Source organism: Phaenicophaeus curvirostris, unplaced genomic scaffold, assembly GCF_032191515.1.
Source record: "Phaenicophaeus curvirostris isolate KB17595 unplaced genomic scaffold, BPBGC_Pcur_1.0 scaffold_73, whole genome shotgun sequence".
NCBI lineage: Eukaryota > Metazoa > Chordata > Aves > Cuculiformes > Cuculidae > Phaenicophaeus > Phaenicophaeus curvirostris.
Window position 1 is genome coordinate 502,861 of NW_027206695.1, and position 12,072 is coordinate 514,932.

Below are 12,072 nucleotides of genomic sequence, written 5' to 3' on the forward strand. Positions count from 1 at the left end.
TTCTGCTCTCCTTCTTCTTCCACCCATGCCAAGAGCTTCTGCATTTGCTCTCCCGCAGGCAGCCAGGGGCGGAGGAGCTGGAGAAGTTGCTTCCATGGCTTCGGGGTCATCCAGAGCGAGGGACGGGGGAGAAGAAACCGCCCGCCACGCTGGGATCCTGCAGCATCAGCTGGATCCGAGACATCTGGGCTGCGACCCCACCGGCTGCGGAGGTGGAACGGCCCCATCCCAGCCGAAGCCGGGAAGACCTGGAGATGTTGAGGCTGTTGGACCCCGAAGGCGGCTCAGGAGAGACAATTTCCAGCTTAAAGAGCAGCTGGAGCATTTAGTGGAGAAGCTGAAGCTCCTGGGGCTGGAAGGAGGGACCGGCGAGCAGGAGCAGCTCTGCTCCTGGCGCAAGAGGACGTTCCCCTCCAAGGGGGGTGAAAAACCATCTGTCTCCAGCTGTGCTGGAGCCAGGAATCGTGGGGGTCCCGCTGCAACCCACCAAGAGGAATCAACCCATGAGGACAAGGTCGGGTTCAGGGACAGGTTGGGGTTGTTCCTCCTCTAAAATGTTCCAACCACCTTAAGGGGTCCTGGAGTTTCTTGGGATGGTGGGCTTCCAGCTAGATGGTGGTTCTCCGTGGTTTTCTCCACCGTGAAAGGGGAAGAGATGGAAAAGGAAAAACCCGGCGACTCCCTTAGTTGGGCTAAACCCAGGAGAACGTTGAGTTTTCAGCCTAAACCCTTCGCCCCAAACCACCTGGCAGGAACTTTCTGACGTATTTCATAGAATTGGGGAATGGAATTTTGTTCCTAAATTGGGGGGAAGAAGCGTTTCCAACCATCCCATCTCCCTTCCCTTCCCATCCCATCTCCATTCCCATCCCATCTCCATCCCAACCATCCCATCTCCATCCCAACCATCCCATCTCCATCCCCATCCCATCTCCATTCCCATCTCCATTCCCATCTCCATCCCATCTCCATTCCCATCTCCATCCCATCTCCATTCCCATCTCCATTCCCATCTCCATTCCCATCTCCATTCCCATCCCATCTCCATTCCCATCTCCATCCCAACCATCCCATCTCCATCTCCATTCCCATCTCCATTCCCATCCCATCTCCATCCCAACCATCCCATCTCCATTCCCATCTCCATTCCCATCTCCATCTCCATTCCCATCCCATCTCCATCCCAACCATCCCATCTCCATCTCCATTCCCATCCCATCTCCATCCCAACCATCCCATCTCCCTTCCCATCTCCCTTCCCATCTCCATCCCACCTCATCCCATCCCATCCCATCCCACCCCATCCATCCATCTCTCCCTCCCGAGGTGTTTTTCTTCCTTCAGGAACGAATTCACCGCGACCTGGAGAAGCTCAAGAAACGAAGGGAAGAGATGTTGGAGTTGAAGATGAGCGGCGAGAGGCGATTCCAGGACTATTTGGTGAGTGGCTGTTGCCGTCACCCACCGAATCCAGAGGAGCTGGAGCCCTGAGGTCCGCGGTGTCACCTCCCCACGTCCCGCAGACCCAGACTGAGGTGGAGAGGCGGAAGATTGTCTCGGAATTCCAGCAGCTGCGCCGGTTTCTGAAGGATCAGGAGTTCGTCCTCCTGGTCCGCCTGGGAGAGCTGGACAGGGAGATGATGAGGAGGCAGGAGGAAGAGGAGGCCAAGATCTCGGGGCAGGTTTCCCTCCTTGACATCCTGATCTGCGAGACGGAGAAGATGCTTGAGGAACCTTGGAGCAGATTCCCGCAGGTTGGATCCTCTACTGGGCATCACGGCATCTTCTTGGCTGGAATCTTCTTCCAGTTTGAGGTTTGGAGACTGAGCCTCGTCCCTCTCTCTCTTTTCCAGGGTGCCCGAGGTGCTGTGGACAGGTAGGTCAAGGCAACGAGGACCGACTTGTCCTCCTGGCCAGAGCTGGTTGGCATCTCCAAGCCCAGAGGAGAGGGACGTGGGGGGCAACCAGCTCACCCCCCACCCCCGAACCACCCGGGACGGTCCCAGCTCATCGCGGGGAGTCCTGGCTCTGAGGAGAAACGTTTGCATCCAGGTGGGAGACGAGCAGCGCCCGGAAGACAACGGAGACCGTGGTGGACCTGGAGCAGAGGCTCAGGGTCATCTCTCAACAAACCAAAGTCCTCGGAGAGGCGCTGGGGAGGTTCCGAGGTGCGGTGGGACGGGACTGGGTGGAGGTGGAGGTGGATTTTCTCCACTCGGGGTGGGAGCAGCTCTACCTGCTGCCAGTTTTCCCGGTTTCCCAGGAAAACCACCCCAGGGCCGGCAGAATGAAGAGCTGGAGAGCACGTTCTTCATCCTTTGTTCTTCATCCCCTAGAGACGTTGCCATCTGAGCTGGAGAAAGAGCGAGGAGCCTCTCCAGGAGGAGATGGAGAAGGTGAGGCTCGTGGGACGGCGCCGGCAAAGCTGGGATTTACCAAAACGGTGCCTAAAACACGTGGAAAACCACGAGTCGAGGTCATCGAAGACACGAATTAGCTCCTCTTGGTCCTCCAGCGCGAGGCCAAGCGCGAAGAGGTGGAGACGTCTCTGCTCCCGAGCCCAGATGGAGCTGAGCTATTTTGGGAGGCGCTTCCCTCTTCCAACACCTCTTTCTTCTCCATCCCCGGCAGCGTTCGTCACCCTGGACCCCGACACGGCCCATTCCCACCTCGTCCTGTCCCGGGATGGGCGCGGGGCGCGCTGGAGGGACGCGGGGCGGGAGATGCCCCCGACCCCGCAGCGATTCGACGTCTCCTGCTGCGTCCTGGGCCGCGGCGGCTTCTCCTCGGGGCGACGGTCGTGGCTGGTGGAGGTGGCTGGAAGCAGGACCTGGGCGCTGGGGGTGGCTCGGTGCTCCGTGCCGAGGAAGACGTGGCTCCATTTCCATCCGGACAAGGGGATCTGGGCTCTGGGGAGGCGTGGGGACCGGTACCAGGTCTTCACCTCCCCGGTCACCACCTTCCCGGCCACCGGGGCAACTGGGAGGGTGCGGGTGGCTCTGGATTACAGAGCAGGCCGCGTGGCCTTTTCCCTCGCCGGGAGCGAGGTCCCCGTCTTCACCTTCCAAAACGCCTCGTTTGGAGGGGAGAGCGTCTTCCCCTTCTTCTGGTTGGGGAGAGGGACCCACCTCCGGCTCTGCCCATGAACCCTCCTCCCCTCCTCATTCCGGGTGGTTCCGCTGCTCCTTCTCCATCCTTTTCCACCTTTTCTTTTCACTGATGTCCTCCAGGACTCTCTTCCAGCAGAACGTGCTCCAAAACCAAAACAACTGGAATTTTTATTCCTTGTTTAACGTCATCTGGATCCAGTTCCTTCTCACTCTCCCTGGAGACCTTGGGATGCTGATCCCGTTCCCCTCGCTCATCCTGGAGACCCCGGGATGCTGATCCCGTTCCCCTCGCTCACCCTGGAGACCCTGGGATGCTGATCCCGTTCCCCTCACTCACCCTGGAGACCCTGGGATGCTGATCCCGTTCCCCTCGCTCATCCTGGAGACCCCGGGATGCTGATCCCGTTCCCCTCGCTCACCCTGGAGACCCCGGGATGCTGATCCCGTTCCCCTCACTCACCCTGGAGACCCTGGGATGCTGATCCCGTTCCCCTCGCTCACCCTGGAGACCCCGGGATGCTGATCCCGTTCCCCTCGCTCACCCTGGAGACCCTGGGATGCTGATCCCGTTCCCCTCGCTCATCCTGGAGACCCCGGGATGCTGATCCCGTTCCCCTCGCTCATCCTGGAGACCCCGGGGTGCTGATCCCGTTCCCCTCGCTCATCCTGGAGACCCGGGGGTGCTGATCCCGTTCCCCTCGCTCATCCTGGAGACCCCGGGGTGCTGATCCCGTTCCCCTCGCTCTCCCTGGAGACCCCGGGGTGCTGATCCCGTTCCCCTCGCTCTCCCTGGAGACCCCGGGATGCCTGGAGATGCCACCTCCTTGGTGGGGAGGGAGTCGTCGTGGTGGGCTCCGTCCTTTCCGACGTGTTTTTAATTGTGGAATCGCTCCTGGGGGTGCAAAGTCTTCTATGTTTGGTTTTTGATTGGTTAAGTGGCTCGTTTGATCCACCACGAGGAGATGATGAGGAAGGATGAAGCGTGTGGGTGTGGGGAAAGGGAGGGGAGAAGCGTTTGGTGTTTATTATTGTGAAAAGATGAGGAATAAATAAGATTAAGAGGCCTGAGAAGGCCAGAAAGGTCCAAGAGGTGTGGGGAGCAGGAGCTGACCTGCCAGAAATGGATTGAGTGAAGGTGTCTTCTCCTTTCCGTGAAGTTTGATCCCTAGGAGCACCTTCTCCAGGTTTCTGTAGTGTAGTGGTTATCACGTTCGCCTCACACGCGAAAGGTCCCTGGTTCGAAACCAGGCAGAAACATCATTTTTGGGGCTTGGGGAGCGTCTCCCGCACGGCTCGGTCCTTCCAGCTCTTCCTCGAAGCTTTATTCCCAACCGCAGGGCAGCAGGGCTGGAGACGCAGGGGTGGGAAGGGCTGGTGGCACCAGGAAACCTTCCGTCTCCATCTTACGATGCTCCCACGGAGAGATGGAGCTGCCAAGAGGTGGAGAATCAACGTCTGGAGGCTTCAATTCCTGCAGAGAAGGCGTTAAGGTTCATGGGAAGAACCTTTCTTCTGCGTTGAGTGAGAGAGGAGCCCCAGGAGGGGGCTGGGCAGGTGTCTGTGGTGTCGTGGTTCTCACGTTCACGTCACACGTGAAAGGTCCCTGGTTGAAACCAGGCAGAAACACCAATTTTGGGGTATTTTGAGGTTTTTTTCCTCCTTATCTGGTGTCTCTGAGAGGGTTTGGGTCCTTCTGGGTGGGGACGGTGACAGCCCAGGGCCCTCCAGCTCTGCTTTGGTCACGCGGAGAAGGGATGTTGGGTGGGAACCTTGGAAACGATGCCTGGAGATGCCACCTCCTTGGTGGGGAGGGAGTCGTCGTGGTGGGCTCCGTCCTTTCCGACGTGTTTTTAATTGTGGAATCGCTCCTGGGGGTGCAAAGTGCTCCATGTTTGGTTTTTGATTGGTTAAGTGGCTCGTTGGATCCACCACGAGGAGATGATGAGGAAGGATGAAGCGTGTGGGTGTGGGGAAAGGGAGGGGAGAAGCGTTTGGTGTTTATTATTGTGAAAAGATGAGGAATAAATAAGATTAAGAGGCCTGAGAAGGCCAGAAAGGTCCAAGAGGTGTGAGGAGCAGGAGTTTGGATGCAGGAAATGAGTGGAAAGAAGGTGTCTTCTCATTTCCATGAAGTTTGATCTGTTTTCCATCACCAGTCGGATCAAGAAGTCCCTGTGGCCACAACCTGAGCTCGCAGAGAGGGATGATGCTGCCTTCCTGGGGACCATCAACCCTTCTTCCTATTAGGGAAAGACCAGTGACCACCTGAGGTCACCGATGAGTGTTAACGACCCCAATTAACCCCAGGTGGGAGCCCCACTCATGGTCCAAGGGCTCTATTTAAGCTCAACCCTCCTACCTTTAGCTCTTTGGGCACCTGTGTTAGAGCAATTTCCGTATCTGCTCGTGGAACCCTCGTGATCCACCCCATGGGTCACGTTCTCAGCTTCGCCTCCCACTCATGGATTTCTCTGCTGTCCTCGCTCGGTTACGGAAGGATGAACCTTGAGTGGAAAGCTGGGAATTATCCAGCGCTGGGGGTCGGATGCTGAGAAAATAGAATTTTTTTTCCGCGTGGTTGTAAGCAAGTTGGTGTTGACCCTTCATGACCAAACCCTGGGTCCAATTCTGGAGTCTTGAGCACCTGAAGGACACGGATCTCTTGGAGCAAAGCCAGAGGACGACGTGGAGATGATCCCAGAGCTGGAGAACATCCCATATGAGGACAGGTTGAGAGAGATGAGGTTGGTCAGCTTGGAGAAGAAAGACGTTAGAGCAGCTCCCGGTATGGAAAGAGGCTCCGGAAAAGCCGGGAAGGGGCTCTTGATCAGGGAGAAGATGAGAGGGAGCACTTTTCCCCTGGAAGAGGGGAGACTGAGGTGGAATATTGGGAAGAAACACTTTTCTGTGAGGTTGGGGAGGTCCCGGACAAGGTTTTCTAGGAAACCTGTGGCTGCTCCATCCCTGGAGCTGTTGAAGACAATGTTGGATGGAGCTTGGAGCAACCAGATCCAGGGGGGTGGAACCGCATGGGCTTTAAGGTCTTTTCCAACCCAAACCACCCCAGCATTCCATTTCTGTGCCTCAAGCCCTGCTTAAACGTTTCTAAACTCCTCCTCTTGCATCTCCCACCCAGCCTCTTCTTGTCCAGCTTGAGTTTCTCCTTGTCTCTTGGCCGAGCTCAGCTCCATTCTTGGATGTTGCACTCAAAAAAGATGCTTTTTCTCTGCTCAAAAACCAAGCAATGAGTTAATTCCCTCCCCCACTTACTCGTTTTGCATTCACGCATCCCACGAACGAGCTGAAATAAATGAGTTTGGGCGGCGGGGGAGCCTTCATCCGTCTTCGTGGATGGAATTATTTGTTCTTGGGACGTGACCTAGAAGAGCAGCCAAGACCTCGGGCTTGACGTTCAATTAACTCTCTGGAGCCGTCGTTAAATGTGGATTTTCCCCTCCACGCAGCATCTCCGTGACCTAAATTGCTTCTGTGAAAGTCTTTGCTCTTTGGATTTGTTGTTCTTAAGAAATTTGGGGGTGAAGAGCCCACAAAGGAGAAACTACGAGGCTTTCTGCTCAGCTCTTTCCATCCTCTTCATCCTCCTCCAGTCCCGTTTCAATTCTGCTTTGTAGAAAGTCCCTCTCCAGCTTTCTTGGAGCCCCTTGAGGTGCTGGAAGGTCCCTCTAAGGTCTTGGTGGAGCCTTCTCCAGGCTGAACATCCTCAATTCTCTCAGCCTGTCCTCATATAGAAGGTTCTCCAGCCCTCGTATCATCCTTGGAGCCTCCTCTGAGCCTGTTCCAACAGCTCCATCTCCTTCTTCTGTTGAGGATTCGAGACCTCGACACCATCCTCCAGATGAGGAATAGAGGGTTGGAATCATTTCTTGGAGAAAGATGCCTGGTTCGTGATGGAACCGCGTTCGTATTCTGACACCAACATGAGGAAGACGCCTAAAACTCAGTAGATGATCTGAAACTGGATCTGGAAAACTGGGAAATCCTTCAAGTTCGGATGGGAATAGGTGGAAACGTCATATTTTTGGGACAGAAGGAAGCGAGGAAAGCCTCTTGGTGGCTGTGAGACCCTTCTGGGGTCACTCCTAGACTTCCAGATGTTGGAGAAGGGTCCACCACTGGATGTCAGCAGATGATAAACCCAAGGATCTATGGGTTTGGGAGGGTTTTCTGTGGGTTTGGGAGGGTTTTCTGTGGGTTTGGGGGGTTTTCTGTGGGTTTGGGAGGGTTTTCTGTGGGTTTGGGGGGTTTTCTGTGGGTTTGGGGGGTTTTCTGTGGGTTTGGGGGGTTTTCTATGAGTTTGGGAGGGTTTTCTATGAGTTTGGGGGGTTTTCTATGAGTTTGGGGGGGGTTTTCTATGAGTTTGGGGGGGTTTCTATGAGTTTGGGAGGGTTTTCTGTGGGTTTGGAAGGGTTTTCTGTGGGTTTGGGGGGTTTTCTATGAGCTTGGGAGGGTTTTCTATGGGTTTGGAAGGGTTTTCTATGGGTTTTGGGGGGTTTTCTATGGGTTTTGGGGGGGTTCTACTGGTTTTGGGGGTGGCTTCTATGGGTTTGGGAGGGTTTTCTGTTGGATTTGGAGGGTTTTATCTCTTGGGTGCTGAAGGAAGGAGAAGGAAAACATGCAGAACCCCTGTTGTGCATCAAACACAACCCAAAACCCTTGTGCCCCCCACATTTGATGTTATTTTGGGGTGAAAAAAGAGAATTTCAGGGCTCCCTGGTGGTCTAGTGGTTAGGATTCGGCGCTCTCACCGCCGCGGCCCGGGTTCGATTCCCGGTCAGGGAAAGAAATGACTTTTAAATAAGTATTTTTAACTCACTTGGAGCTACTTTTACAACTCTGAGCATCCAGATTTCTTCTCCCCTTTTTCCTAGACCCCCAGCGCTCCCAGTTTGGGTGCAAACATCCCACTGGGATGCAAACCACGGATTGAAGGCTGAAGTGGGAGAGAGAAACCTGCCAGGATGGAGCTTTTCCTGCATTTTTCTCTCTCCTGAGGTGAATCCTCCCCAAAATCTTCACTCCCTGCATCCTCCTGGTGCTTAAAAACTCCACAAATCCCTATTTTTCAAGCTTAAAAGCTGCACCAGTCTCCAGTTTTCCAATAGAGCCCGGCTAGCTCAGTCGGTAGAGCATGAGACTCTTAATCTCAGGGTCGTGGGTTCGAGCCCCACGTTGGGCGCTTGATTTTCCTTCCATCCTCTCCTACAAACAATTTTCAGCCTCTTCCTTCTCTTTTCTTCCCCTCCAGCCTCTCCCACCAACAATTTTCAGCCTCTTCCTTCTCTTTTCTTCCCCTCCAGCCTCTCCCACCAACAATTTTCAGCCTCATTTTTCCCCTCCAGCCTCTCAACCAACAATTTTCAGCCTCTTCCATCCCTTTTCTTCCCTTCCAGCCTCTCCCACCAACAATTTTCAGCCTCATTTTTCCCCTCCAGCCTCTCCTAACAACAATTTTCAGCCTCTTTCTTCCCCTCCAGCCTCTCTATCAACAATTTTCAGCCTCTTCCTTCCCTTTTCTTCCCCTCCAGCCCCTCCCACCAACAATTTTCAGCCTCTTTCTTCTCTTTTCTTCCCCTCCAGCCTCTCTACAAACAATTTTCAGCCTTTTCCATCCCTTTTCTTCCCCTCCAGCCCCTCCCACCAACAATTTTCAGCCTCTTTCTTCTCTTTTCTTCCCCTCCAGCCTCTCTAACAACAATTTTCAGCCTCTTCCTTCTCTTTTCTTCCCCTCCAGCCTCTCCTAACAACCATTTTCAGGATCTTTAAGTTCCCCTCCAACCAAAACCCTTCTAGGATTCTATAATACAGGTAAGAAGGGGCTAGACTAGGATGTTCTGAGACTAAATTGTTCAACCTGGAGAAGAAAAGTCCTCTGGGACAACATCAGAGCAGCTTCCAAGCCTGAAAAAGGCTCCAGAAAAGCTGGGGAGAGGCTCCTGAGCAAAGAGAGGAGGATGGAGAAGAGTTTTCAGCTTAAAGAGGGGAGATTGAGATTAAATTTTAGGAGGAAATGTTCTCCTGTGAGGACAAGGAGGTCCTGGACGAGGTCTCCAAAAGGCATTGGGGATGGTGTCACCTTCCCAAGCAGCAAAACTCTACAAAATCCACCTTTTTGGGTCTTTCTTCTGGAGTTAACCTCAAAATTGGGGACTAAGGTGGGTTTCTTTGCACCGTATGAGATTAAACATCTTGAGAACCTGCACGTTCAGCCCATGGAATGAAGAACTTGGTGTCCCGGAAGGATCTCGCTGGGCTCCGTGTTTATCCAGGTGCGAGAAGAAGCATTGTTCCCATCAAACAATATCCTCCAGGAGGTCGTTCAGGTCCAAGCGCAGGAGAAGGATAAAAGTAGAGCTCGCACGTTGGCCGGTGGATGCTTGAACCTCTACGGAGAAAGCCTGGTAAGAGATTTTCTCTTAGTTCTTTGCTTCAAGACTTCTCTCTCTGCTTCACTTCACGCCCCCAACGCCCCCTCTTCAACCTCCAGGCAAAGACCTTCCACTTACTTCAATATCTCCACTTGATTCATGAAATTCACCCAATTTACCCTTTTTGGTGAGAAAAATGATGGAAAATCAGATATTTTGGCAGCCCGGCTGGCTCAGTCAGTAGAGCACGAGACTCTTAATCTCAGGGTCGCGACCACTTATTTTTTTTTTCCATTTATTTCCTCAAACCTGCTCGGTTCTTGGTACAATTCCCAGTGCCGCGTCTGAGCAAGAGGTGGAATCATCTTGCAAAACAAAGAAACGTGAGGATTTTGCTCATAAAATCTATTTATTCGCACGGGAGGTTTCTACCTTGACATCTTGAACGTTAAAATGAGCTTAGAAAGGTGCAATTTCCACTTTTGAAGGTGCTGCTGGACTGTCCAGCAACGTGCCTCGAGTTTCTTGGGTTCGACCCCCAAACAGGGACACCACAAACATCTCTATTGAGTCATTTTTGATTGGTTTTTCCTGGCTGATGACTGAGGAAACTCGTTAGAGGGATTAATAACCTGCCTGTGTCCTCCTCGTTCCCAGATCTGAGCTGAGGTGCAGCTGGGAGGGGATCATCCGTCCTCTTTTCCAAAAATGAAGGTGATTTTCATGGGTTTGACCCTCGTCCTGTGCTTCGGGGTCGGTAAGTGGAGGCTCGTGGTTAAATGGGATGGAATAAAGGTCCAGGGAACATCTGAGGGTGGTTAAATGGGATGGAATAAAGGCCCAGGGACCATCTGAGGGTGGTTGGACACCTCTCTCCAAGCTCAGGTTGCCTGTGGTTGTTCTCCACTCCGAGTCTACAGCCCTGGGAGGAAAATCTCTGTGGTTCTTCTCATTTTTTTTGAGTGAAAACAACCTTTCTGCTCGCTTCCAAGTGGTGATGTTGGACCCAAAGCTGTAGTTGATGGATCCTGGGGTAGATGTTCACCTTTTCTCCTCTGTGGAGCTGTTTTGAAGGTCTTGCTGTGGTCAAATCCCACTTCAGAAGCCACATCCACATTCATTCCCCGTGGATCTGTGGTCGGGTTGGTTCTAAGGTTGCATGTGCCTCTTCCAAGAAGGGTTGAGGGTCCACAATCCTCATCTGACCCCCCTCTACAGACTCATTATTGGGTTTTTAAGTGAAAATATTGCTTGATCCCTTCCCTGATGGGTCTCTCGACATCTCTGGGGTCGCTCCTCATGGTTCTGGAGCATGGAGCTCCAGCTCCAACCTCATTTTTCTTCTTCTCCAGCGGAGGCTCTTCGATGCAAAGTCTGCAAGTACAAGATCCCCCTCATCGGGTGCTTCAACGGAGCGAACGAGACGACGTGCGAGCGGAGAGAGAAATGCGTCATCATCAAAAGTTCTCTAGGTGCGTAGAGTGGGGGGGGTCAACGCCGCGTGTTTCTTCTGGTTGGGGTTGTTGGAAAATCAAAATTGATTGGTGGGGGCCAAGGATTGGTTGGTGGGGGCCAAGGATTGGTTGGTGGGGGCCAAGGATTGGTTGATGGAGACCAAGCTGGTTGATGGAGACCAAGCTGGTTGATGGAGCCAAAATCGATATAGACGCCAAAATTGATAGAAACCAAATTGATTTGTGGCACGAATGAGGTTGTGAGGATGAACTTGATGTGTTGATGACTGAAGCAAGGGGCCAAATTCCTTCTCTCCATGGAGGTCGCCCCGCGTAGGGTTAAAAAAAAGTCTCTTTTAGACAATGGAGAAGCAAAGAAGCCATGTGGGTTCGCTCTGTATGTGCACACGCTTCGTTAAGGCCTTTCTCTTAATTAAAACAAACAAGGTGTGTGTGCTCTTTACGAGGCTGGTGTCTCATGTGGAAAATTCAACGTCAAGTTCTTGATTTTTATTAATTTAGAGCCGTTTTCTCCTCATTCCGACCCCTCTCCAGGGAAGGTGACCCTCTACTACCAGCAAGGCTGCACCTCCTTGCTTAATTGTGGCCGGGAACGAGCGTCCGACGCGGAATCCCGACTCACGTCCCGATATTCCTGCTGCGAGACGGATCTTTGCAACGACGAGTGGCTTGATGACCCTACGGATTGACCTCTGCGGGGCTCCCCGTGTGGTCCAGCCACTAGAATCCTTGTTTTATTGACCTTAATTGAGGGTGAAACCCCTCTGCCTGCAGCCCTCGCCCCGTCCCGGGCTCCTGATCTGGTTTAATTTCAGCTCTAGCAATAAACCCGCAGCTGAATTTGGCTCGTGTCCCTTTTTTTCCCTTCTCCTATTAACAGCTCTTCGGACTCAGCATTCCTGGAGGTCTGGAAGCAGCTCGTGGCCCCAGATATAATCCAGCTACTCTAAAACCCCAAGGACAAGCCAAGGTGCTTTGTCTCTTCTTGCATCCCATTTTTTAACCCCCCAGCGCAGAGCTGGGACCTTCGTGGTGGGAACTTTTCACCAAGAGTTGCAGAAGAACCATCGGGGGCAGCCGAGAGGAATAAAAGACGTAGAT

At 53.2% G+C, this 12,072-nt stretch overlaps 2 protein-coding genes and 3 non-coding genes across 5 annotated transcripts in view; 4 read left to right on the plus strand and 1 right to left on the minus strand.

Annotated features, from left to right (window-relative positions):
• LOC138734342 (zinc finger protein 585A-like) overlaps window positions 1-12,072 on the minus strand; it is a 352,271-nt gene that overhangs the window by 300,381 nt on the left and 39,818 nt on the right. The window lies entirely within an intron of this gene.
• On the plus strand, window positions 59-4,166 carry LOC138734356 (tripartite motif-containing protein 10-like). Its single transcript, XM_069881967.1, has 7 exons — window positions 59-514; window positions 1,345-1,440; window positions 1,524-1,754; window positions 1,854-1,876; window positions 2,053-2,168; window positions 2,337-2,396; window positions 2,632-4,166. Exons 1-7 carry the CDS (start codon window positions 95-97, stop codon window positions 3,144-3,146), a joined length of 1,461 nt encoding a protein of 486 aa, XP_069738068.1. The 5' UTR covers window positions 59-94; the 3' UTR covers window positions 3,147-4,166.
• On the plus strand, window positions 4,295-4,367 carry TRNAV-CAC (transfer RNA valine (anticodon CAC)). The gene has a single exon. It is a non-coding gene; the product is annotated as a tRNA-Val (tRNA).
• On the plus strand, window positions 7,839-7,910 carry TRNAE-CUC (transfer RNA glutamic acid (anticodon CUC)). The gene has a single exon. It is a non-coding gene; the product is annotated as a tRNA-Glu (tRNA).
• On the plus strand, window positions 8,235-8,307 carry TRNAK-CUU (transfer RNA lysine (anticodon CUU)). The gene has a single exon. It is a non-coding gene; the product is annotated as a tRNA-Lys (tRNA).

Excerpts from the sequence above, each read along its gene's own strand:
- LOC138734356 (XM_069881967.1), top strand. The coding sequence starts at position 95 with ATGGCTTCGGGGTCATCCAGAGCGAGGGACGGGGGAGAAGAAACCGCC. Across the intron at positions 515-1,344 it reads AATCAACCCATGAGGACAAG|GAACGAATTCACCGCGACCT; the intron begins GTCGGGTTCAGG and ends TTCTTCCTTCAG. Across the intron at positions 1,755-1,853 it reads CTTGGAGCAGATTCCCGCAG|GGTGCCCGAGGTGCTGTGGA; the intron begins GTTGGATCCTCT and ends TCTCTTTTCCAG.